At 42.9% G+C, this 26,051-nt stretch overlaps 2 protein-coding genes across 2 annotated transcripts in view; one reads left to right on the forward strand and one right to left on the reverse strand.

Moving 5' to 3' along the window:
* ZDHHC6 (zDHHC palmitoyltransferase 6) overlaps positions 1–26,051 on the forward strand; it is a 108,767-nt gene that overhangs the window by 44,089 nt on the left and 38,627 nt on the right. The gene's annotated exons all lie outside the window — the stretch shown is intronic.
* The window catches only part of ACSL5 (acyl-CoA synthetase long chain family member 5), a 92,763-nt gene continuing 69,767 nt past the window's right edge, over positions 3,056–26,051 (reverse strand). Inside the window, exons 15-21 of the mRNA XM_089653083.1 lie at positions 23,233–23,305; positions 21,167–21,255; positions 20,432–20,548; positions 12,612–12,755; positions 10,681–10,782; positions 9,129–9,200; positions 3,056–6,247 (exon numbers count right to left, since the gene is read on the reverse strand). Of these exons, the coding sequence (XP_089509209.1) occupies positions 6,107–6,247; positions 9,129–9,200; positions 10,681–10,782; positions 12,612–12,755; positions 20,432–20,548; positions 21,167–21,255; positions 23,233–23,305 (738 nt within the window). The 3' untranslated portion in view covers positions 3,056–6,106. The remainder of the gene's footprint in view (positions 6,248–9,128; positions 9,201–10,680; positions 10,783–12,611; positions 12,756–20,431; positions 20,549–21,166; positions 21,256–23,232; positions 23,306–26,051) is intronic.

Genomic DNA, 26,051 nt, shown 5'->3' on the forward strand with positions numbered 1-26,051 from the left:
GTTTTTGGCTTTTGACAGTTTTTTCTACATCCGGTAAACCCCCCAGCATGTTATACTCTGTGTCCATGCACACAGAGACTGGAATCAACATTTTTTGGCTGGGAAAAAAAAAACACAAAACTAGTGGGTTTCTAGAGGAGTTTTTTAGCTGTAAAAATTCTCTAACGCTGAAAAACGCTGCAAACCAGCGTTTTGGATGTTTTTTTCACTTTTTGCTTAAAAGAAACCCCACTAAAACCGCAAACGTGAAAAAACGCGGCTAAACCGTAATACAAAATAGCTAAAAACAGCTGAAAAACACGTTTTTAACGTCTTTACACAGCTATCGTTACCAGCGTTATTAAAACGTCCTGTGTGCATGAGCATTAAAAATAATTGCTGTTATTATCAACAGCTCGCTGATCATACCAATGTTCCGTAAGCTGCAGATGTGAACATTGTTTCAGGGGTTCCCCGAGATCTCAAACTTTTTGCCAGGGGTTCCTAGAAGGTAAGACGGTTGAGAAACACTGGTAAAGGCACTTCTATTTAACCCCTTCCCGCCGGCGCCTCCCGGCCCTTTAAGAGTTTCAGAAGGCGGGGCGGGTTTAGGGATCATGTGACCGCCGTGACGCGCCATGAGGGCGGTCACATGATCTGGAAAGGTCCCGATTGAAAGAGGAGACTGGGACCTTTCTGTGAGTACCGGACATGTGTGCTGGGAGTGCGCTCTCAGCACATATGTTTTTTGGTAATTGCACGTAAATGTGCGACCGCTCGGCGTCTAGGCCCAGACGCCGGGAGGCCGCACATTTGTGTGCGGCCGGGGTGAAGAGGTTAATGCTTTACATAGCTATACCTGCAAAAGGGGCCAGCCTGAAGTGATCTAGCATTGGTATATAGATAGGAAAGTATATAATATATATTTGTTTTAAACCATTTATTCACATTTCTTCAGCAACTTCCTGCTTTCCATACCTAGGCAAATATCATACATCCAAGGAGTCTTTAGGATGGGTTTTCTGAACGAAACACACTTTCCTGCCTGCATGCCTGAACTAAGGACAGATGGATTCCAGGGAGTAAATGCTACATGAGTCATCTGCCCTTACTCAAGATGGCGAGAGTCAGAAATGCTAGGGGGGGGGGGGATTCAAAGTGAGTTCTCAGCAAAATAAAGCATGGGTGGATGGGGGAGTTTGTTGAATATTAAATAATAAAATCGTGTTTTTGGTTTGTAGTGCTCAGATACAATGTCCGCTTTAAGAGGGGAACAAATATGTTCTCGTTAATAGTAAGTATTTTCAGTACTATTATGGGTAGTTTCTCTGCTCACTTTTGACTACGTTTTTACTGGTGAGAAAAAGTTCAAGTAAAATCAGTTTTGCAGGTATTGTGGCCAGTTTAGAAAGACGTTCTGCCTTTTTCTCTTCTGCTTCAGTTTGTTGCGCTGCAGTTTACAGCAGTCCATTATGGTAACAGGCGCAAAGGGTTGGCACCCCAATCAAAAGGAATAGGCCACTTAAACTAAAGCAAATGACCTAATCCAGACCTGCAACATTTTTTTTAATGGAATGCAATACAGCACACAGTTCACATCATTAAGAAAAACAAGGGCGTGTTGTCACACATTACTGCAATGCACTGGCGCAGAATGGCCTTAAAGTTGACCTTCACTGGTAAATGGAGGGGTTCACTTATTTTGCTGCATCACCTCCCCATTTCCCAACCCTTCTTTTCTTGCTACCACTCTATTGTAAAATTTAAAAAAATTGTTTGCCCCCCCAAAACAATACCTTGACCCTTGTCTCCGGCAGAGTTGGAAACTCCAAATCCAACAAGAATGCACTCCTGCAATACACTAGGGTGCAGCTTTGCAGGATTTCGAGCTGCCAGCTGCACCAGGAGGCATGGTGATGTCATCCACAAGATTTGGAGGAGGTTGGGGACAAGTTAAGTTTTTTTTTTTTGTTTTGTTTGTTTTTTTGTTTGTTTTGTGTTTTTGTTTTTTTATGGTTTATATAAGCATGGCTTTTTTTAACCTCCCTGGTGGTATTCCCGAGTGTAGCTCGGGGTAAAGTTTCAGCACCACAAGCGGTAACCCCGAGCTACACTCAGGAATACACTGCGATGTTGCTCCGGGATCTCTTCTTCACTTACCTTGCCCTGCACTCCCGCGATCTGCCCCCTGCTGCGTCCCCGGCAATGTCCTCCGGCCGATGCCAGCATCTGTCTTACGGGTTCCGTTCCCTGCGAACATCGGGACGTATAGGGATGGAATCGGTGGGAAATTTGAAAATTGACATTCACTAAATACACTAAAAACGCATAGTATAACATTCCTGTATCCAACCATTTCACATACATTTTGTGCCGAGTGCTTTGTCCTGTGCCCTGCCTGCATTTTTACTGTTCTTTCTGCTTTGAAACTGAGAAACGTCCATGGCGTCCAAAAAGCGTCCCTTTAGGTCAAAAGCAGTTTTAGACCAGCTAGAGAACAGCGATAGTAAATCAGAACCACTTGCAGAATTGAGTGATAATGATTTGTGGGGAAATTCATCATCAGACACTGAACACGATTTTGTGACTTTGCTCAGTGATGTGTGATCTTGGCGCTCTATTTCAAATTTTAGTGTTTTTGGTTTGATTATATTATTGAATTAAATTTATTATTATATTATTTTTTATGATTAAATTATAATTTATGATTTCGTGTTTCAAATCTTAACATACCCGGAATGTTTACTAGACTCTTGTTCGGACAGATTTCAGTGAGTTATTCCTAAAAATTACAGGCCTACAATAAAAATAACTACATATGTCCATGCAAAAAAAAGTACCGCTTTGAGCACAGAGATATGGACATAATCAGACCTCTAGGGAGGTTATACCAGTAGTGTTTGGGGAGGCAAAAAAGTTGAACTTACTTTTGCCAAGAAAACATTTATCCATTTATGTTCATTTAATTAGAACTTTCCTCACGATAGAGGGATTTTGTTTTTCTTTCGTTACCAGTTTTCCTTTTTTTTTTGTTTAACAGCAGCACAGCTTTCACTGTCCAAATTATACCCCGACATACAGTTATTTTATAATTTTATTATCAAATTAAAAGGACCACAACTGAAATAAAATTCACACAGCAGCCAATTAGCTGGGCATAGAGACTAATTTAGCAGTCAGTATAGGGGTAATGATAAAGCTGAACTTCAGACTTGTATAAAAGGCACAAATTAATGCAGCTCTGTATTCATTAATACATTACTACATTTATTTTTTCAAGCTTTAAAGGGATAGTTCACCTTCACCAAACAACTGCCTATGCAGGTAAGGGGCGTCTGGATAAAAACAAACTGTGTCTCTAACTAAAGCTGAATTATGTCCTTGCTATAGGTGTAGGCCCATTACATGCCTCATGAAGCCTGGCTAGAATACTCCCAGGATGTTGCTAAGTACTTCAAGGACATTACTGAGCGAGGCCTAGTCATTACTGCTCACCTCTACCATCACAGGAGTGAGCTTTTTCAGACCCTTTAACATGCTCTTCCTCTCCATTGATGCAGTAGCTCTGCACTCAACGTCTGAGAGCTCACTCCTGTGATGGAGGAGGTGACCAGTAACGTAGGCCTCACTTGGCCATGTCCTGAGCGTATTCCAGTCAGGCTTCATGAGGTACTGTATGTAAATGGCCTACACCTATAGCAAGGGTATTATTCAACTTTAGTCAGAGCTGCACAGCTTTTTTTTTTTTTCTTTCTTTTTTTTGTTTTTCTTATTTATAGACAACCCTTATCCACATAGGCAGTTTTCTGGTAAAGGAGAACTATCCCTTTAAAAAAACAGTGTAAGTACCTGCATACCTACCTACTTTTAGGCTCCGTTCACACCTATGCAGTTTATTTTTTGCCTGTTTTGCAGTGCTTGTTGCAGTTAGTTTTGAGGGTTTTTTACACGCGCTGTTGATGCGTTTTTACTGTGTTTGGCATTTTGTTCAACTCTTTTTTTTTTTTCTTGTTAAAGTGGAATTTTTTTTTTTTGCTGGGCAGAATAAAATCGCAAAATGTGACAAAAGCACATTACCATGCATTTCAGCAGCTACTCTATTGTAGCAAAAACACTGCTTTTTGCTTTTAAAAAAAAATGATAAAGTACACTCCCACATCATCCCACTCAGGCATTACCAGCAAGGCTCCCACTATCCATTCATTACACATCTGCATCAGAGGTTGGTCATTAGCTCTGAGGAAAGGGATTTGTCCCCGAAACGCGTCAGCCATTTGACCGCACTGACAGTGAGAACACCTTGCCTGCCGTTGCGGCCATCGTCATTTTTCTATGCTTTTTAGATATATGCTTCGTTTGTGAGTATGTTTTTAATATATTTTTTCACTCCTTACAATAAACCTTGGATAATGCACTAGGTGTGTGCGCCACCTGTTTTCTCTTTTTTTAAAAAAAAATCCCTGACCCTTTCCAAAAACACAGCAGCTCAAAAAAAGCATAGATGTGAACGTGTTCCATAGAAAACCATGTTAAATGGACTGTAGTGCGTTTCTGCCAAAAACACTAAAAACGCATTGGTGTGAACGGAGCCTTAAAGCAAAACTCAGATAAGGAAAGAGAATAGCAGCACAAAGAGCCAAAAAGTCAAAACTGTGTTGCAGAGCTCATGTACTTACAGGGGACATGCTGATAAGGCTAGGTTCACATATGTGTGGGCGGTGCCGCTGCGGATCCGCACGAAAATCCGTGCAGCCGCACCACCCGCACAGAGGAATGGGGACCCGCGGGCGGTTGCCATTAGTTCTAATGGCGCGCCGCCCACACTGGAAAACGCAACTGTACTGTGAACTGAGGTTCCCGTGCGGGCTGCGTTTTCAGAAGAAGTGCATGGACTTCTCTGCGTGTCACGGGGCACGGGAGTCCATTCAAATGAATGGGCTCTCATGCCCGCACAAAACGCAGCCCGCACGGCCACATATATGTGAACCAGGGGTAAGAGGAGAGCAGAGTGACAGGGAGATGAGCTCATCTGTCTGCTGCATCTTTCGCAGTCCAATCAGAGGCTAGGGGACAAGATCCATAAGTGGGAACTGAAGCAGAGGAAAATCGAGGGATTATTTATTAAAACTGGAGGGTGCAAAATCTAGTGCAGCTTTGCACTGAAACCAATCAGATTCCAGGTTTTATGGCCAAAGCTTAATCGAACAAGCTGAAGTCAGCGCTGGTTCACACTGAATGCAACTTTGAAATCGCTTTACTTCCCTTGAAGTAGCGCGATTTCAAAGCTGCAGATCATTGCGATTTGTACCTCTGATTTCACTGTGGCTTACAACTTCATTTAACAGGAGTCAATGCAAGTTGCAATGAAATCGAAAAAAATAAGTAGTGCGAAAAAAATAAAGTAGTGCAGGAACTATTTCTGAACTCGTGTTACTTCAATTCGCACTGATTAAGACTGCCATAGAAATACAATAGATGCAACTTCAGGTGCAATTTTTAACTTCTGAAATCTCTGTGGTGTAAAGCAGGACTTAGAAGCTGTTTGGCTACCATTTACAGCTGCACCAGATTCTGAATGCCCCAGTTTTAGTAAATCTTCCCCCAGGTTTCCTCTCCTGACTATGCTGTGTGGCAGGACTGTGTAAATCTCAGTACTGGATGTACAAAAGTTTAACAGCTCCATGATGTATTTCAGCTGTGTAAGATACACAGTAGTACATGTCATCAGTGCTGTGTGAGGTTACATGAAATGAAAATATCTTACAATTAACATTATTATATGGATAGGTTGTAAGTGTGTCCAGCTGGTAGGATACATGGCGGTGTGTGAACATCCCAGGACAAAGAGAACACCTTTAATTCTTAAAAAAAAAATAATGAAATGATTCTACATATTTGACAGAATTACTGTACAGCGTATACATAGATACACATGACATTTCCCGTAAAGTCACTGGCAGTCTTTCATAGAATCCTGATGTTTCATGCCCCAATGCTTGCTGGAAGCTGAAAAAAAACCCCAAAACAATCCTGGATATGACAATCCAGATCCATGTTCTGGAGCGCCTCCATCATGGCGGTGGTTGTGCCAAGTCCCATTGCATGCTTTGTGCTAGATCAGTTCATATCATTCCTGGATCTTGGAGTACAGCTCATCGATCTGACTTCTGAAATACTTTGCCACCTCCGCTCTCTTTGCCTTCAACGTCGGGGTCAGCAGACCATTCTCAATGCTCATCATCTCTTGGTGCACATAAATATCCTTCACCTGAAAGAGCATAGCACAGGTCACAGCTCTGTACAATTACATTTGAAAGTTTCAGTTCTGCTGAGAAGAGAAGAAACTATCCCTTCTAGGTTATCTCTACATGTGGCATAGATTGAATCGATCTTTAGTGCAGATACTTCTCTGCTGATGATTTCAGTATTGGTTGCAGAGGAGGAAAGAAGCTGTGAGGGAGTGCAAATAAGGTGAGTATAGGGAGTGCCCTTTCTAGAGAGCTTGAGACACATGTGAGAAGCAATTTCTAGTTTTCTTTTTCATGTGATTAGATCTGCCTTGCTTGTCTCTTTGTCTGACATGGGGGATTATGGGAACTCTTTCTTGCAACTACACTGCTCAAAAAAATTAAAGGAACACTTTCAAAACACATCAGATCTCAGTTGGGAAAAATATCATGCTGGATATCTATACTGAAATGGACGGGATAATGTGTTAGGAACTCCGTAGTTTGTATGGCCCCCACGTGCTTGTGTGCATGCCTGACGACCTCGGGGCATGCTCCTAATGAGATGATGGATGGTGTCCTGGGGTATTTCCTCCCAGATCTGGACCAGGGTATCACTGGTCTGTTTCTGATTGTTTGGTCAGAGACATTTACACCAGTGGCCTGCTGGAGGTCATTTTGTAGGGCTCTGGCAGTACTAATCTTGTTCCTCCTTGCACAAAGGAGCAGATACCAGTCCTGCTGATGGGTTAAGGACCTTCTACGGCCCTGTCCAGCTCTCCTAGAGTAATTGCCTGTCTCCTGGAATCTCCTCTTGAGACTGTGCTGGGAGACACAACAAACCTTCTGGCAATGGCACGTATTGATGTGCCATCCTGGAGGAGTTGGACTGCCTGTGCAATCTCTGTAGGGTCCAGGTATCACCTCATGCTACCAGTAGTGACACTTAGCCAAATCCAAAACTAGTGAAAAACAGTCAGAAAAGATAAGTAGGGCAAAAATGTCAGTGGCCACCACCTTTAAAACAATTCCTGTTTTGGGGATTGTCTCATTGTTGCATCTTTTTTTAATTTACTGTAATTAACACCAAAGCAGCTGAAACGGATGAACAACCCCCTCTGCTACTTAACTGACCAGATCAATATCCCAGAAGTTTAATTGACTTGATGCTACACTCTGATTAGAAAGTGTTCCTTTAATTTTTTTGAGTAGTGTATACACATACACAAAGCAGCCACTTTATTAGATACACCTGTTCAATTGCTTGGTAACACAAATTGCTAATCAGCCAATCACATGGTAGCAACTGAATGCATTTAGGCATCTAGATGTTGTGAAGATGACTTGTTGAAGTTAAAACCGAGCATCAGAATGGGGAAGAAATTAGATTTAGGTGACTTTGAACGTGGCATGGTTATTGGTGCCAGACGGGCCGCTCTGAATATTTCAAAAACTGCTGATCTACCAGGATTTTCATGCACAACCATCTCTAGGGTTTACAGAGAATGGTCCAAAAAAAAAATGGAGAAAATATCCAGTGAGCGGCAGTTGTGTGGACGAAAATGCTTTGTTGATGTCAGAGGAGAATGGGCAGACTGGTTCGAGATGATAGAAGGGCAACAGTAACTCTTGTCAATATGCAACAAAATCTGAGGAATGTTTCCAACACCTTGTAGAATCTATGCCATGAAGAATTAAGGCAGTTCTGAAGGCAAAAGGGGGTCCAACCCGGTACTAGCAAGGTGGGCCTAATAAAGTGGCCAGTGAGTGTAGGTGCAAGAATGACAAATTTTGAATTTTTTTTTGTTAGTTTCTTAATTTCATAAAAACAGCAAAATAAAATTGGAAGGTCTTTGCAGTAAACTAATAAATGGCTTTTGTAGCAGTTCATTCTACCTATGTCTTCCTTTCTTCCTTTTCTGCCTTCCTTCCATTCCACCCTCCCCTTCTTCCTGCCCCTCCATTCTTCCCTTCATTCCCCTGCTTTATTCCTTTTCAGCTTCCCTTCCTTCCTCTCCACTCTTCCCTTCCTTTTCCAAATCCCTTCCATTCTATCCCTGGCTTTGCCTTCCTTCCCTCTACTTTTTTTTCTTTCCTTTCCCCTCTTTCTCCTACTTTGCCTTCTGTCCCCTCCTATCTTTCATCATGATGATTTCTTCCTTGTAGCAGTTTATTCTACCTAACATTTCCTTCCTTTTACTCTTTCCCCTCCATTCTCCCCCCTTCCATTTCTGCTTCTCTTCCTTCCTTCCTGCTTTCTTCTTTTTCTGCCTCTCCTCCCTTCCTTCCTTTTCTGCCTCTCTTCCCTTCATTCCCCTACAGTCCCTTCTTCCTTCTATCTTCTACCTCCTTTCATCATAGCAGTTCATTCTATGTATCTCTTCCTTCTTTCCTTTTGTATCCTTTTTCTTCTTCCTTTCTTCCCCTCCTTTCTTTGCTCCCCTCTTTCTTTCCTTCCTGTCCTGTCTTGCCATTCCTTCCCTTCCCTCTTTTTTTTTGTTTTTTTTTTTTCATTCCTTCCGTCTCTCCCTGCCTTCCTTCCTTTTATCTCCACCCTCCTCTCTTCCTTTGAGACTGACTTAAGCTTGACAAACACTAGTCAAATTGTGAACATTTTTCGCTGTCGTAATCATTAGTGGCGTTAAATCAACGTTCATTTTTGACCACAGAGACAAGAAAACTAAAAGGAGCAGGATGGATTTTTTTCTTGAAAAAATTCATTTTTACCAGTAAATGTGAGTTTCCTTCAGGAAAGCCCAGCCACTCCAAGATCAAGTTAAAAGCAAACATTGTTTTTCAAGTATTTTCAAATGACATTCGTCATGCCATTAAATGTACTACTGAGAAAATTCATACAAACAATAATTAAAAAATCTATTAGTGTATGGTCAGCTTAACTAGAAACTCAAATGTATTTCATACCTGTTCAAAAGACTTCAGTCCGGCCTGTTTTCCTGTCTTCACCATGTCCTCCAGTATAGCTTTCTTTACAGCCTGATGAGACGAAAATTTCATTAACATTCATAAAAAAATAAAGAAGTGTTGTTTAGGGTTTGCTCCCATACTTTGGCTCATATTTTACACAAGGCTAAGGATTCTCTCCCTGGACACATGTGACAGCAATCTGGTTTGGTGATTGGTCGCGGTAAGTAGAGCTGACAGTGACATACCTTCACAATACCTGGGAGTACAAGGTTTTTCTTGGTGGCTCTGGCATGGGAATGGGGTGTAAAGGCATACGTGGAAGGTAAGATGGGCTTCTTATAATAACTGGAATTCAGCAAACCTGTTACTTTGCCTTGAGAAAAAAAATACAGGGTCTGTTTAAAGTGCCATCACAGTTTACAATTCAGGCATTCTACATAATTGGTTGTAAGATATTCTGATCAAAAATGAACTCTCAAAGAACCCATTCCATTTTTATTCAGGTTGGGATGAAAAAGAAACAGTTGGAGAGTTTGGAAAATTTCCATTTGCTATAAAGTGTATGGTGTATCGAATATCTAATACAGTATACCACATGTCATTCCCGAGAGTTTTCCACAATTTTAATTAATCTACTTATAAATTAAAAATTACATCTTTGATCAATAAAGTGCTCTGAAGAAATTCCAGATTTAATTTGTAAGATCAGTTTAGGAAAAATGGATCTAAATGTGGTGCTTATATATTGCATGTCTAGCATTTATCAGATCAGAGGGGAAAACAAAAATAAGTTACCTTATTGTCTCCATGTTTGCTTCCCTTTGTTGTCCTCCTATTATACCCATATTTGATTCCCTTTATCCCCCTATTGTCCTCATATAATTTCCCCCTTTGTCCCCTTATTGTGCTCTTATTTGATTCCCTGGATTTGATTCTTTTTTGTTTTCCCTACTGTCCCCATATTTGATTTCCTCTGTCCCTCTATTGCCCCACATACGATTCGCTTTGTCCCCTATCATACCTACACTATATTTGATTCCCTTTGTCCTCCTGTTTGATTCCCTTTTTCTCCTATTGCCCCATGTTTGGTTCCCTTTGCTCCCTATTGCACCCATATTTGGTTCCTTTGTCCTCCTGTTGTACCTGTATTTGATTCCATTTGTCCTCCTATTATTTCCCTGTTTGATTCCCTTTCTTCTTCTATTGTAGCTGTATTTGATTCCTTTGCATCTCATTGTACCCGTATTTGGCTAATTTGTATCCCATTGTACCCATATTTGATTCATTTGTCCTCCTATTGTACCCATATTTGATTCTCTTTGTTCCCCCATTGTACCTGTATTTGATTCCCTTTGTCCAACTTTTGAACCCATATTTGATTCTATTTGCCCTCATGTTTTATTCCTTTTGTACCTGTATTTGATTTCTATTGCCCCCCTATTGTCCGCATTGTATGCCCTTTTGCCCCCTCGTTTATTAAGAGCCCTTAGATCAGTATACATATGATGCAACACGCTATTCCTGAATCCTGGATTTCTGCAGAACTCACCATGTTTTTACAGAGCTCCTCATATAAGCCACGGGTGCCAAGTTTTGCTGCGAAGTCCGGCAAGACCTCAGGATCAGGAATCACAACCCCCACCAGACAGGACTATTAAAACAAAAACACACTTCATCAAAGACAAAATCTAACCAAAGATAGGAATGCACTTCCATCGACAATGTGCTTGTAAACACATGTAGAGCACAGATTTTAGGAAAACATTTTTCGGCAAAATATCAGATGTGTTGGAAACAGCCAAGTCACCCACTGCAGAGGCCACATTATTGGGTACACCTAACTAGGACTGGAAAGACTCCCTTTGGCACTTGGAACAGGCTGAATTATTATTTCACTGCTTTGAACCAAGATAAGCATTTCAGCGTGAAATGCCTCCATATCCCATCCATTGGTGTATCTCATGCAAAAATTTAGCTGCCTCATATTGCTCACACAGCAAAGTAAAGCTATAAATGCAGCGTTGCAAATCCACTTTATTGCTGATTCAACTCACATTGGCCACAATCAAAAAAGTGCATTATGATTCATATTTCATCAGGGTATTGCTTAAAATAATAACTTGGGGATGACATTCTTGATGACCAATGTTATAATTTTTCCATTCATTTTAGATTTTATTTTATGTTCATTTTATACATTATTATGCTTTTAATGTATTTTCCTAAACATACTCTATCACAAATGTTATTATTCCTAAAATTTTCTGATTATCACCAGTTCTACTAATCGTGTTATTGTTGGACTGGACTGAGATGCCGCCTGGTTTTACTGCCCCCGGCTGCATATGTGAATGAGCCCTTAGGCTCACTAGTCATTTTGCGGTGGATCACTTTTCAGTCAGGCGTTCAGGAGGCAATCCCTGCCACCTCCTGGATGCCTTGGCATGTAACCAGCCCCACAAAAACAACCAATTTCTGTGCACAAGTCTAATATCCCAGTACAGGTGCTACAATGATAGTACTTCAAGCCTTGCTGCCCTCTCAAAACTTGTGGGGGATGTCCTGAAGTGACTACAAACGACAAACAACAGCAGGCGCACCAGCCTAGTGCATTATCCTTTAGCATTTATTTTTTATAAAACCACATAAAATATGCTCACAAACACGTGAAAGGAAATGGCATATTAGACTCGGGATCTCAAATGTCTGACGCGTTTCAAAGGATAAACCTTCTGCATCAGAACCAAACCTGATGAAAGGAAATACCGGTAGCTTGTTGAGCTACCCGTCCGTAGCTACAAACTCCATGCAACCTCCTAAGCCCAGGGGGAACTCAGGATAGCAAATGACTGACGTGTTTCAAAGGATAAACCACCTTCATCAGAGCCATCAGGTTTGCCTCTGATGCAGAAGGTTTATCCTTTGAAACGCGTCAGTCATTTGAGATCCTGAGTTCCCCCTGGGCTTTGGAGGTCGCTGAGTTGCATGGACTTTATAGATACTTGTCTAATATGCCATTCCCTTTCACATGTTTGTTAGTATATTTTATGTGCTTTTATAATAAATGCTGTGGGATAATGCACTAGGTTGGTGCGCCTGTTGTTGTTTGTGTTTTGTATGTGAATAGCCCCCTCTCGCTGTATTGTAGACTTATGTTGAGAAGTCGGGGGTGGCAATACTGAGTCTCAACCTTCTGTTTTTACTAACACCCCCCCCCTTTCTCCCCAGATGAGAAAGAGGCCTTATATTGGTTACTTATCATATATCTCACAAGCCATGTCAGTCAACGTGTAACCTCCATGTTCCAGCAGCGTGACCATCCTTTGAGGCTTTTTCATAAGAGAGCAGCCTCTTATTGTATATATCCTGTCCTATGCTGTCCTTAATTAGATATTGGCCCCCAGGTTCCCCCCTGCCTGTGTATCATTAGCATTTTTCTAGGAGGATTACCATCCATACTTTCATGGTATATGTTCTTACCCGCAGACTGTCACCATGTACAAACACCTGAGCCACGGGCCCACTTCTGACATATACGTTCTCAATCTTCTCCGGAGCGATGTACTCGCCCTGCGCCAGTTTAAAGATATTCTTCTTCCTGTCAATGATCTTCAGGGTCCCATTCTAAAAAGACATTAACATCTATGTGTTTAACCACTCGAATACGGGGCACTTATACCCCCTTCCTGCCCAGGCCAATTTTCAGCTTTCAGCACTGTCACACTTTGAATGACAATTGCGCGGTCATGCAACACTGTACTTATATGACATTTTTATTATTTTTTTGAGACAGATATAGCTTTCTTTTGGTGGTATTTAATCACCTCAGGGTTTTTTATTTTTTGCTAAACAAACCAAAAACAACTGAAAATTTTGAAAAAATAAAGTTTTTCTTAATTTCTGTTATAAAATTTTGTAAATAAGTGATTTTTCTCCTTCACTGATGTGCGCTAATGAGGCTGCAGTGATGGGCACTGATAGGTGGCACTGATGGGCACTGATGAAGAGGCACTGATAGGCATTGACAGGCATCACTGATGGGCACTGAAAGGCAGCACTCATATATGGCACTGATAGGCGGCACTGACGTGCACTGTTAGGTGGCTATGACTTGCACTGTTACAGTAGGTGGGTCTGATAGGTAGCACTGATGCGCACTGATAGGCGGCACTAAATGACATTGATTGGCACTGACTGGCACTGATAGGTGGCACTGAAAGGCAGCTCAGATGGGCACTGATATGTGGCATTGATGTGCACTGGTAGGCACTGATATGTGGCATTGATGTGGCACTGATGGGCACTGGCAAGGTGCATTGAAGAGCACTGACAACTGGCATTGATGGACACTGACAGATGGCACTGATGGGGCTACACTGATCATCAGGGCACACTGATCATCGGTGCCCTGATGATCAGTATACATATCCCCTCTGAGGAATGCTGATTTCCTCGTGAGGAGAGAAATGCCGATAACCGGCATATCCTTATTTACATGTGATCACCTGTGATTGGACACAGCTGGACAGCACAGAGGACTGAGAAAACTGTTGTCGCTAAATAAAGTCTATACAATAATCATAATAATCTATGTAGTCTATAGTCTGTCTATAGTCTGTATCAGAGGTCTCCAAGCTTTCTAAACAAAGGGCCAGTCAACAGTCTTTCAGACTTTAGGGGGCCGGAAGGCAGAGAAATAAATGTCCTGGCTTTTCACGAGTAAACAAACAATATTTTAAATTAGGGGAGGGATAGTACCCCATTGCTGTGTCAGTGAAAGGAATAGTTCCCCATCATTGGTGTCAGTGGGAGGAATAGTGCCCTATCATTGGTGTCAGTGGGTGGAATAGTGCCCTATCATTGGTGTCAATGGAAGGAATTGTGGCCCATTGTTGGTGTCAGTGGGAGGAATAGTGCCCCGTCATTGGTATCAGTGGGAGGAATAGTGCCCTATCATTGGTATCAGTGGTAGGAATAGTGCCCCATCATTGGTATCAGTGGTAGGAATAGTGCCCCATCATTGGTATCAGTGGGAGGAATAGTGCCCCATCATTGGTATCAGTGGGAGGAATAGTGCCCTATCATTGGTGTCAGTGGGTGGAATAGTGCACCATCATTGGTATCAGTGGGAGGAATAGTGCCCCATCATTGGTATCAGTGGGTGGAATAGTGCCCCATCATTGGTATCAGTGGGAGGAATAGTGCCCTATCATTGGTGTCAGTGGGTGGAATAGTAGCCTTTCAAGGGTGTCAGTGGGAGAAAGAGTGCCCCACCATTGGTGTTAATTGGGGTAATGGTGCCCCATGGTTGGTGTCATTAAAAAGGAATTGTATCCCAGCACTGGTGTCAGTGAGAGGAATTGTGCCCGACTGTAGGTGTCAGTTGATGGAATCGTGCCCAACTGCTGGTGTCAGTGGAAGGAATTGTGCCCTATCGTTTGTGTTTTTGGGATTAATTGTGCCCCATTGTAGGTGTCATTGAGAGAAATAGTGCCCTATCGTTAATGTGATTGGGAGGAATAGTGCCCCATTGTTGATAATCTTGGGTGGAATTGTATACTACCGTTTGTGTAAATGGGAGGATTTGTGCCCCATTGTTGGTGTCAGTGGCAGGAATGATGTCCCATTGTTGGAGTCGGTGGATGGAATAGTTCCCCAAGGGCCAGATAAAAGCAAGCAAAGGGCCACATCCGGCCCCCAGGCCTCAGTTTGGAGACCACTAGTCTAAATAATAATCATAATCTATGAATAATTTTTGGGGAAAACTTGTTTCAGGGCTTGTTCACACGTGGTGTAGTGCAGAAAAATGCCCATTTTCCTCTCACTACACAAAAACACATGGTCTTTTACAGACACGCATGGGTGCTATTATTTCTTAATGGCACCCCCACGCATCTTGCACGCGCACATGCATTCGCACTTCCAGAACATATGGTACCACAGTACCGTGACTTTTGCTGTGGCACAAAATTAAAAGTCGTGTCGGCACTATTTTTTCACTTTTAATGTGCATAAGGTGCATGAAATTAGTAGGCTGCCCTAGATCACGATGTTTGGGAACGTGCAAAATATGTTAGCACGCTTGCACAAAGCTCATGGCGTAATGGGATTCTTGTGTGCCTAAAAAAAACAAGTCAGCCTAGGCTTGGTTCACACTGCTGCAATGGGATTGGCCGTCAGGAGGAGACAGAAAAAGTAAAAAAATGTATTTACAGTGAAGGAAATAAGTATTTGATGTAAGAAGTACAGTATTTTATGGGCAGCACGGCACCTCATTGGCTGGATACCTCTTCTTCACAGACTGGCAGAAGTTTGCAGGAGACGGCTTAGTCTCCGACTAACATCATTCAATCTTGTCTGGGGACAGTGACACCAGAACCCAGAAGTGATGTTTTACATGTTTCTACCACGTCAATAACAGAAAGGGGAGATCAGTGAACAGGTGTATGGCAGCATGGGGTTTTACACAACACCCCACCACTATTTATTATAGGTACTTGCAGGGGCGGACTGACAACTCATGGGGCCCCCAGGCAATAGGGGATCATGGGGCCCTTGTGTCCTTGCTCAAACTCAAAAAAGCCTATGAAAAAGGTACCAGGGGCATCTCATGGGGCCCCCTACTGACCCCGGGCCCTTGGGCAGTGCCCGAGTTTCCAAATGGTCAGTCCGCCCCTGGGTACTTGTATAGCGCCATCAATTCATGCAGCGCTTTACATACATATTGTACATTCACATCAGTCCCTAACCCTCAAGGGGTGTAAAATCTAAGGTCCCTAACTCACATTCATACATACATATACTAGGGACAATTTTCACAGGAGCCAATTAGCCTACCAGCATGTCTTTGGAGTGTGGGAGGAAACCAGAGTACCTGGAGGAAACCCACACAAGCACAGGGAGAACATGCAAACTCCAGGCAGGTGGTGCCGTGATTGGGTTTTGAACCAACAATCTTAGTACTGCCAGGCGGAAGTGCTAACCATTTAGCCACTGTGCTGCCCATTGCCATACTACGGTGGTAGTGACTTTGCAGCATAATGGGGGTTGGTTGGGGGACAGTAAAAGTATGGCTCAGCCATACATTTTTAATGTCCCTCAAATACAAGTGTAAATAAGAACTAATAGAATGATTCTCACTGTGCGTATGTGATCATCATCATTATTATGATGATGATCACACAGTACAGAATGTGCTGTATGTCTGTCTGTATGCAGTGTATGGCTGTATCTCTGTCTGTGCCTCAGAAAATGGAAATTGTGAGCTTTCCTGTGCACCGGGTTCCCATTGCTGGCTCTCTGTTGAATCACACCCCGCAGCTGGGCTTCAGCCTCACCTTTCGCTGTCAGCAGCAGAGGAAGATATAATCACTCTGCCTTTGAAAGAATCACTCAGCCAGTGAAAGGGTGTGAGCAGTCGCTTCCGGCCGCCACTGATCAGCATTGCTTTAGCCGCCTCTGCCCAAAATGAAGAAAAAAGTGTCTCTCTCTGCTCCTTGTCTCCTGGGACCCTCTGGTAAACTACTGGGGCCCAGGGAAAATATCATTAATGTTACAAGAGGGCCGACTGTACTGCCTTATTGGCAGCCCTGGCCGTGGCTGCACCCTAGGCGGCTGCCTAGATTGCCTAGTTGTAGCACTGGCCCTGGGTCCAGGTGAAGATGCTAGCAGTGGCGAGGGAGCTTGCAGATGTTGCAACACTTAAGTGGAGGCAAGTGAAGTTCTCCTTTAAATATCCACAGAATGACCTTTCACCGTGGATGCCTTATGTCTGGAAGGATCAACAGAATGATTTGCTTCTACAGCATTGAATATACCTGGAAATCCCACCATGAGACAGGATATTGGCATTCTGCTTTACTATTGTGAGCCATTCTTGATTCTGTTGATTTGCAGAATACAGAACTGGAGCACAATGCCATAATGACTTCTAGCAGGGTTCAGCCTTGATGCTGTTAGCACCAAATTAGAACAAGGGGCAACTAAACATGCGTGAAATCAGCATTTGGCAGCCGTTGTTCTGTTAATTGATTAAACACACTAGATGTGAACTTCATTCAAGTAGTGGCTGATGGCCGATCACCTCATTTTTCACTGGGGATGACTGTTGGCTAATTTCATTGTGGGATTGTGTGAGCAACCAATCAGAAATGATCATTCCTTGTCTTCTGCCTATCTCCGATTGCCTTCCATGGATTGAGCCCATGGCAGCCTATGGGAATCAAGGGGCCCTGTACAGCTTACTTGGCAGCCCCCTTCCCCCCCACTAACTTCCCTGGCTAGCTTTGACAGCAAAACGCCTTTCGCAAAACTTTATTGTTCACATGAAAACATTTAACCCCAGTGACTGTGCTATTCCTTAGTGCTCTGATCCACATAAATATCTAGACCTTGAAGAAGGGCTTTGTGCCTCCAAAATGCGTCGGCTCTGTTATTTTCTCTTGCTATGAGTTAACATCAATATGAAAAGATTTTGGTCTTTTAGATCTTTGGTCTGACACTCTCATTGGACTTTCTACATATGGATCTAAACCCAGGGTATTCTTTTTTTATGGGTAATGTTATTAACATTTTCTTAGTAATACAAACAACAGAACATGCAAATACACAGAGTCAAGTATACTCTGCGTATTTGTGCCTCCTTTATATAGACTCCAATGGATTTAAAGTGAAAGAGCCTTCATAGGACTTGGTACGAAAACCCTCTCATAATACAATCAATTTTCAACTGTCGGGCACGTATAAGATATATCACTCCTCAATGGTAGTGGACATTGTTGACAAATACCCTGAACAGATTTTATTGAATTTCTTCAGACAGCCTCTAGAGCAGGGTTACTCGAACCTGGGTTCCATGGAATCCTAGGTTGCTAGGGGTTCCTTGAGCTCTGAGCAATTTCTGCCTCTCAGATAAGTTCCCACTGATACCATTGGTCTTTTTAGCTATCTGTAGGGGGGTAAATCCAGAAGTTGCTAGGGGCTCCTTGAGCTCTGAGCAATTTCTGCCTCTCAGCTAAAAAGACCAATGGTATCAGTGGGAACTTATCTGAGAGGCAGAAATTGCTCAGAGCTCAAGGAGCCCCTAGCAACTTCTGGATTTACCCCCCTACAGATAGATAAGTTCCCACTGATACCATTGGTCTTTTTAGCTATCTGTAGGGGGGTAAATCCAGAAGTTGTTAGGGGCTCCTTGAGCTCTGAGCAATTTCTGCCTCTCAGATAAGTTCCCACTGATACCATTGGTCTTTTTCCCCTGATGAAGGGGAAGTGTTGTCACACCCAAAAAGCATTCAATGTTTTTATTTGACTTTTTTTTATCAACATTGAAAATTATCTTGGATTCCTTTATCAGATTTTGGTCAGTTGTTCCTTTCTGTATTTTTTTATTTCTGTCTGTATGCCTGTTGCATGTTATCCCTCTCTTCCTGTCTGATAAAATGTTTGCCAGGGGAACAGGTAGTGAGAAGAAATGTTTCTAATGACCCTGATGGGAAGGGGGGAAATCTGATGGGGACACTCATGTAAGTAGGACTCTGATGGGGACACTGATGCAAGTGGAGACTCTGATGGGGACCCTAATGGAAAGGATGCAAACATCTGTAAAATATAAATTGTGACCCTTGTACTGAAACGTTTGTAGACCCTTGCAAGACCAATGCACTTTATCTGGCCTTAAATACTTGTTTATTGCTCTTAGTCATGTTTTTACTGATGCATTTATTGCTATGTGCTTGGCTACGTTTTGGGTGCATTTAAAAACAGATAGTACACAAAACTTTTTTTTCTATGTTCACATGCACATATGTGGCAAATGGACAAAAGCATGTAGCAAGTATTCTGAATGTTTCCTTTGTAATACATGAACAAAAAATGCTTGTGTATTGCCCTCCTAGGTTGCTAGGGGAGCTAGACTCCAATGGTTAGATAAGGGATGAGCAGTAGCCCAGGTGTAATAGACAGAGTGGGGTAAAATTGTGCTTAGGGCTGAGAGGCTCTGCAGGCCAGCCCCTCTGGAAGAAAACTGTGGACTTCACTGGCCCCCTGAGAAAGGACCACCTGGCTGCAGGGAAGGAACAGCCTAGCTAATAGGCCTGGCAGCAGTCACCTACCCAACAGTAGCACAGGAGAAGGACTCAGTGAGTACTTCTACATCCCTTGGCCAGAGAGGGGAGAGAGCATTTGGGTGGGTATCCTGACTAGCTCTACATCCGGATCTGTTACATTTCAAGTGGCAGCCTTGGACTCCCTTGCCAAGGGATTCCTCCAGACAGCTGGATAAAGAAGAGGATTTATCTGGAGTCTGGGGTGATAGAGGCTGGAGAGCAGGGGCGGACTGACCATTTGGAAACTCGGGCACTGCCCGAGGGCCTGGGGTCAGTAGGGAGCCCCATGAGATGCCCCTGGTACCTTTTTCATAGGCTTTTTTGAGTTTGGGCAATGACACAGGGGCCCCATGATCCCCTATTGCCTGGGGACCCCATGAGTTGTCAGTCCGGCCCTGCTGGAGAGCTCTCCTAGAAGAGAGGTTCTGGCTTTGGGACTTGTAATATAGTTCAGGAAGTTTGTCCTCAATTGCCATTGCCTTGGGCATCCCATACAACCCTTACCCCATCCAAGTTTTATATCTCTAATAAAACTTAAAAAAACAAAGCTTGAGGACTAGATCTCTGTCTCCTGGTACAAGTATGAATAGAAAATGTACGATGCCTGGCTGTGCAGGACTACAGGGGGACCCATTTCTTCAGCAGCTCCTAAGGGGGTAGTGCTACACTTGTTAAAGCTCTTTGCACACTGGTCTTCTGTGTCCTGAACAGGGCGGGCTGACCATTTGGAAACTCGGATTAGTAGGGGGCCCCATGAGATGCCCCTGGTACCTTTTTCATAGGCTTTTTTGAGTTTGGGCAAGGACACAGGGGCCCCATGATCCCCTATTGCCCGGGGGCCCCATGAGTTGTCAGTCCGCCCCTGGTCCTGAAACCTTGCTGTTGAATGAACAGGACCCTAAACACACTCTGCCTGCAGTGATGCTGGACACCACACCTGTCTCACCTGGCCACACTAAAGCACTGGAAGGGTTGCAAACTAAAGCCCTAATGTGCAATGGGTCTTAGGATGCCCAAAAATGCAGATAACTATGCATAGCAAATGCACAAAATAACATGCAAAAGAGTACAATACCACCCAAGCATAAACATGAAAGGGCCTTTAAAGCGCCATAGAAGTCTTTGAGAGGTTTAAGAAGACGGAGCGTAATTCTAGTGTTTTTGGGTGGACTAACCCAAAACATTGGAGCTACTTACAGGAAGCCATTTTCCGATATCTCCCGTGTGCAACCAACCATCTGCATCCATTGCCTCTGCTGTCTTCTCCGGGTCTTTCAGATAACCCTGAAAGACGTTGGGGCCTTTAATACAGACCTGGAATATAATAACGTGAGGAATGATTTAAAAAAGAAGAACAAATAACTTACTTTAGCCTCATTAGTTTTCTTCTTCTCGTTTCTGCATTTTCACATCAAAACGTTGAATTCATGTACATCTAAGGGAAGTCAGGCTGGGGAGGAAAAGGCAAAATGATGCTGGATTTCCTCCAGCCAGGAAATGAGGTGGGCTCTATCTGACTTGCTGCAGCTTCTAATGCACATTGTGAGAAGCTTACAGTGTGCAATAAAATCAGAGTAAGCAATTTCAGTACAGGAGAGGAGCCTGGACCACTGTGCAAGACTGAAGGGAAGGCTGGAGGTCAGCTCTAAATGTCAACTGTCTAACGGTGAAGTTGTCCTTTTAATACTGCATGTGTGCCCAGTGGAGAGATTTCTCCTCACTTTCTGTCTATCTGATGGGTGTCCATGAGAAGTGGAAGGAAATTGTACAGTTCTTATTTTATTTTGGAGTTTTATAGTTCCCCGACCTTCAGAAACTCCATAGTGAGATGATTTTTAGGGCCCTTAATGTGAAAGAGAAAGAAAGAAACATAAACTGACCCTTGTTATATCTTCTGAGGGAATTTTCTACAGATCCCAAAGACCAATTTACCTCTCCTTCCCCGTTAGAGTAGAAATAGTTCATTTCTGCTACATCCACCAGTTTAAGAAAATTACATGGAAGAGGACCCCCAACATGACCTAGAAGAATAACAAGATACATAGATTATTGTAATACATCATCGTATTCCATGAAGGCGTATTAGAATATTTTTAAAGGGATGTTCCCCCTGAACTGATATTTCAGAGATTTGTAGATGCTGAAGGAAGAAACCTCCTAACTGTCTGTGTTATCCCTTGGGGATCTTATTGGTGAGATTTCTGAGCTAAGATCTTGGGTCTACACACCTGCTGTGCCCATTTTGGGATGTTCCTACCATACCTGAGCTAGGTTTCCAGGTCATACACCTACTGTGTCCAATATGAGGGCTTCCCACTATTCCTGTGCTGAGTTCCTGGGTCTGTAAACCTGCTGTGCCCATTATGAGGGGTTCCCACCATTCCTGAGCTACGTTTCCAGGTCTATCCACCTACTGTGCCCAAAATGAAGGCTTCCCATCATCTCTGTGCTGAGTTCCTGAGTCTGTACATTAGCTGTGCCCATTTTGAAAAGTTCCCACCTTCCTTGCTCTGTTTTCCAGCTTGGAACCATCTGCCTTTCAAATATGAGGGCTCTTACCATTCCAGGACTGAGTTCCCAAGTCTGAACACTTGCTATACCCATTATGAGGGGTTCCCACCATCCCTGTTGGATTTGTATTTACTCTATATTATGTAGAATGTAATAGAAGCAGATAGAATACACAAATATGGGCAGAAAAACCCCAAATTCCCAGGTAGACAGACACAGAGTCAGGAATTAACTCTCACTGTTAGATATCGAAGAAGCATAACTCAGCTTACCAACCTCTATCATTGACTAAAATATGATTTTTGAGTGGATTGGCCATTTACAAGCTATTTTTAATACATTTATCTATATGCAATATTTGACATTACATTTTTACTCTTCCATACTGGGCTCTGTACTTCAGCTTATGATTTGTATATTCTAGATCAGGGGTCTCCAAACTTTCTAAGCAAAGGACCAATTTTCTGTTCTTCAGAGTTTGAGGGGGCCAGACTGTGGCAATTGGGAGTAGATAATGTCTCAGGTTTGGTGGTCAATGGGAGAAAAAAAGATTACATAGCTACTGTGGTCAGCAGGAGGAGGAACAGTGCCCCATCATTGAGATTAGGGGAGCAACAGTGTCCCATGATCGGTATTAGTGGAAGGAACAGTGTCCCACCTTTGGTATTAGTGAAAGGAATAGTGTCCCATCATTGGTATTAGAGGAAGAAATAGTGTCCCATCATTGGTATTAGGGGGAGGAATAGTCCTCTATCATTGTTATTAGGGGGAGGAATAGTGTTTTATCATTGGTGTCAGTGGGAGGAATAGTCCTCCATCATTGTTATTAGGGGGAGGAATAGTCCTCCATCATTGTTATTAGGGGGAAGAATAGTGTTTTATCATTGGTGTCAGTGGGAGGAAATAGTCCTCCATCATTTTTATTAGGGGGAGGAATAGTGTTCCATCATAGGTATTTGGGGGAGGAATAGTGCCCCATCATTGGTATAAGGGGGAGGAATACTGTCCCATCGTTGGTATTTGGGGGAGGAATAGTGTACCATCATGTATTAGAGGGAGGAATAGTGTCCCATCATTGGTGTCAGTGGGAAGAATAGCATTCTGTCATTTATATCAATGGGAGGAATGGTGCCCCACGATAAAGGTAAGCAAGGGGATTGCAATTTGGAGACCACTGTTCTAGACTGATAGATCTGTCTAGAGGGAAAAACAATATACACTAGGTGTGCTGTGCAAAGCTACTGAGGAGGAAGATCAGAAGATCAGAATATATATATATATATATATATATATATATATATACATACACACACAGTGTATAAAATTAGACATATAAGTGAAGTTTACTGAATAGGTCTGCATTACATAGGTTACTACATAGGTTACTGTAACCTAAAAATCTAATGAAACCAACTTTTATTATACTATAATTTCCTCTTGTCCCATCATTTCCCATTGTATAATACTCAGCAATTGACATAATTTACCTGCCGTCCAGTCTCCTGGCGTGGTGAATGAACATCCCGCTCCACACTCTGTCTGACCATAGGCTTCAAATATCTGTGATTGGAACATTTAAACTGCACATGAGATGCTTCAGAGTCAGATTCATAATTCTGTGTTGTGGTATTGCATGTGTTAGCGTGTTACAGCAACATGTGGTAACACGTGTAACATACTTTGCTGCATTAAGGTTGCCTTTCATTTTGAATGGAACCCCTGCACACTAAAATATTGCACCTGCATAGTTGCAGCAGCAACATTATAGTAATGCATTGCGTTATTAAAAAAGGGTCATGTGTGATTTTAGCCACATTCAGACGCATTAGCAGCCTATTCACTTTTAATGAGCTGCCTCAACGCAACTCAGCCACATAAAATAATGTATGATAACCCATGTGTATTACCATAGTGCAAAGAACTTCCCTGAAAGAACATCTACACATCAAACTTTCTTGGATGGATTAGGGAACGATCAGAACCTTTGTCACAATTTATTACAATCTGTGTCTCCACTGAAGAGATTCACCTAAGGCCATTCGCCTAAGGCCCCCTGCACACAGGTCGTCAGGCTGCTCTCCATGCATCCCTGTGTTTTAGGCCCCATTCACATCTAGCATGTTTGAAACCAGTGGTTTGGGTTTTTTTTTCATGTTTTTCGCGTAAAGCGTATAGGGCCGCCCATTGATTTCAGTGGGCTGCCATACATGGGGCAAATACAGCAAAGTAATCACTGACCTATACTACTTTATCCTGGACCCTGATTATGGATATTATGTGGATTTGCTGTCAGTTATGGACTCTTGCCTTGACTTATACAGACTTTACTGCCTAACTCAGGAATGACTACCTCATGGGGCACTATTCAGGGGCACTTAGAGAACTTTGTACAGTATAGTATGAGGAGATGTCTTTGAGAACTGTTCATTTGTAACTACTTCAATATAAGATCCTTATTGTTCATCTAAAATGCCTGGTCTGAAGTCTCTAAAGGGATGCATGTAAGATGTATCAAAAGAACAGGTCTTACAACAGGGGACTGAAGAGGTTAGAGAAGATACAGTACAGAGTTCTAACAAGCAGAGAAACTGTCCTAATGAGGCTATATTGCTTCTGCTAATGACTACAATATTTGTGTCACTTGCTAAATCATCCAGCCAGCTAGGAAGCTGGTGACATGGCAGAGGTGACGGATACTCTGGTAGTAACGGGGTGTTATGCTTGGCCTTTTCACTAGTGACTGGTTCCACACATATTGGGATCAACCTTTTGGCATGGAGTACCTAGGGACCAAACCTGGAGTCATGGAGATGTAATGGGGGCTCCAGACCCATGGAGCTATGCAGAAGTGTGTTTCCTGTATCCATTATTAACATAGGGATCAGTCACTTGAAATGAGTTGGTAAGACTACTGAGTTGGTGGAGACTGGTACACGCTCTGTGGTACCAGTTCAGAAATTCTTCACAACTGGAGGGAGAGGTGTTCTCTAATAGAAGTTATGTCCAAAGTGCATTAGTGCCAACAGCGTGAGAAGTATGGCAATGGATTACAAAGCGTTAACTGTGCAGGTGTCCTACTTGTTTCTAAGTCTGGTGTACCGCCTTAACATTGGTTTCACATGACCGCAGCTCCTGCCCATGGTTTAGGCTTTAACAAGAACAGTTACACAGTGTCCCCATTAGGGTGCCTTAAGCCCTGCCCACAAATCTGATAAAATTGGAAAGATCCTTAGGGTAATTAAAGTGTATTTATGCTTTACCTATAGGTAAGCCTATACGGCTTACCTGTAGGCCTATACAACTTACCTGTAGGTACTGTAAATATCTCCTAAACGTGCACTGTTTAGGAGATATTTACTTGTGCAGCTGCCGATGACGTCACCAGCGAATGCGCTTTGATGGAACTATATACCTGTGCCGTTCCTTCAGAGCTCTGTTCCGTAAACAATGGCTCCTGGGAGCATGTGTGGGAGTGACGTCATTGTGGCTCGGCCATTCAAAGGACCGGAGCCCATGAACCTGGAAGGAAGGCATGTGAAGATGGAAGCCCTGCCAATGGTGCTAGCATGCTGCTGGAGGGCTTCGTTTTAACGCAAGGTTCACATCATGTGCTAGTATGAGATGCATAGTAGCACATGCTAACAATGCTTTTCAGGGGAAAAGTTTTTTTTTCAGCTTCAAGTTTACAACCACTTTACTATGACTGCTCCAGATCACAGGTCTCCAAACTACAGCCCACGGGCCACATCCAGCCTGCTACAAGATTTTATTTGGCCCCCAGCTAGGGTTAGTGGTGTAGTCTCAATGTGCACAGATTGAGCATTACAATCTGCAGAGGCTGCCTATGGTCTACATAGGGGGCCTCTCATGAAAGTGGGACTCTGATGGGGATTGTGATGTTAAGGGTGATTCTGATAAGGACACTGATGTAGGGGGACACTGATGTAAGGAAGATTCCAATAGGGACCCTGGTGTAAGGAATGGACTCTGATGAGGAACCTGATATAAGGGAAGAGTCTGATGGGGACTTTGATGTAAGAGAGAACACTGATGAAGATTCTTTCTTCCAGTCCATGAATATTCATAAAATATATGATGTGGCTCTTGTACTGATTGTTTGGAGACCCCTGCTCTAGATGCTGGTTGAGCAATAAAACCTAATGGGGTTCTATCCTTTCCACATTCCTAGCATGGGGGGGGGGGGGGGGGTTAGGGTTTAGGGGAAAGTTTAGTGTTAGGATAAGGAATTTGTTTGGCTTGGTTAGTTTTTAGATTTTCAGACATGCTTAGGCAAGCTATAAGTGAA

Source organism: Staurois parvus, unplaced genomic scaffold (genome assembly GCF_062004578.1).
Source record: "Staurois parvus isolate SC_StPar_1 unplaced genomic scaffold, SC_StPar_1.0 ptg000697l, whole genome shotgun sequence".
NCBI lineage: Eukaryota > Metazoa > Chordata > Amphibia > Anura > Ranidae > Staurois > Staurois parvus.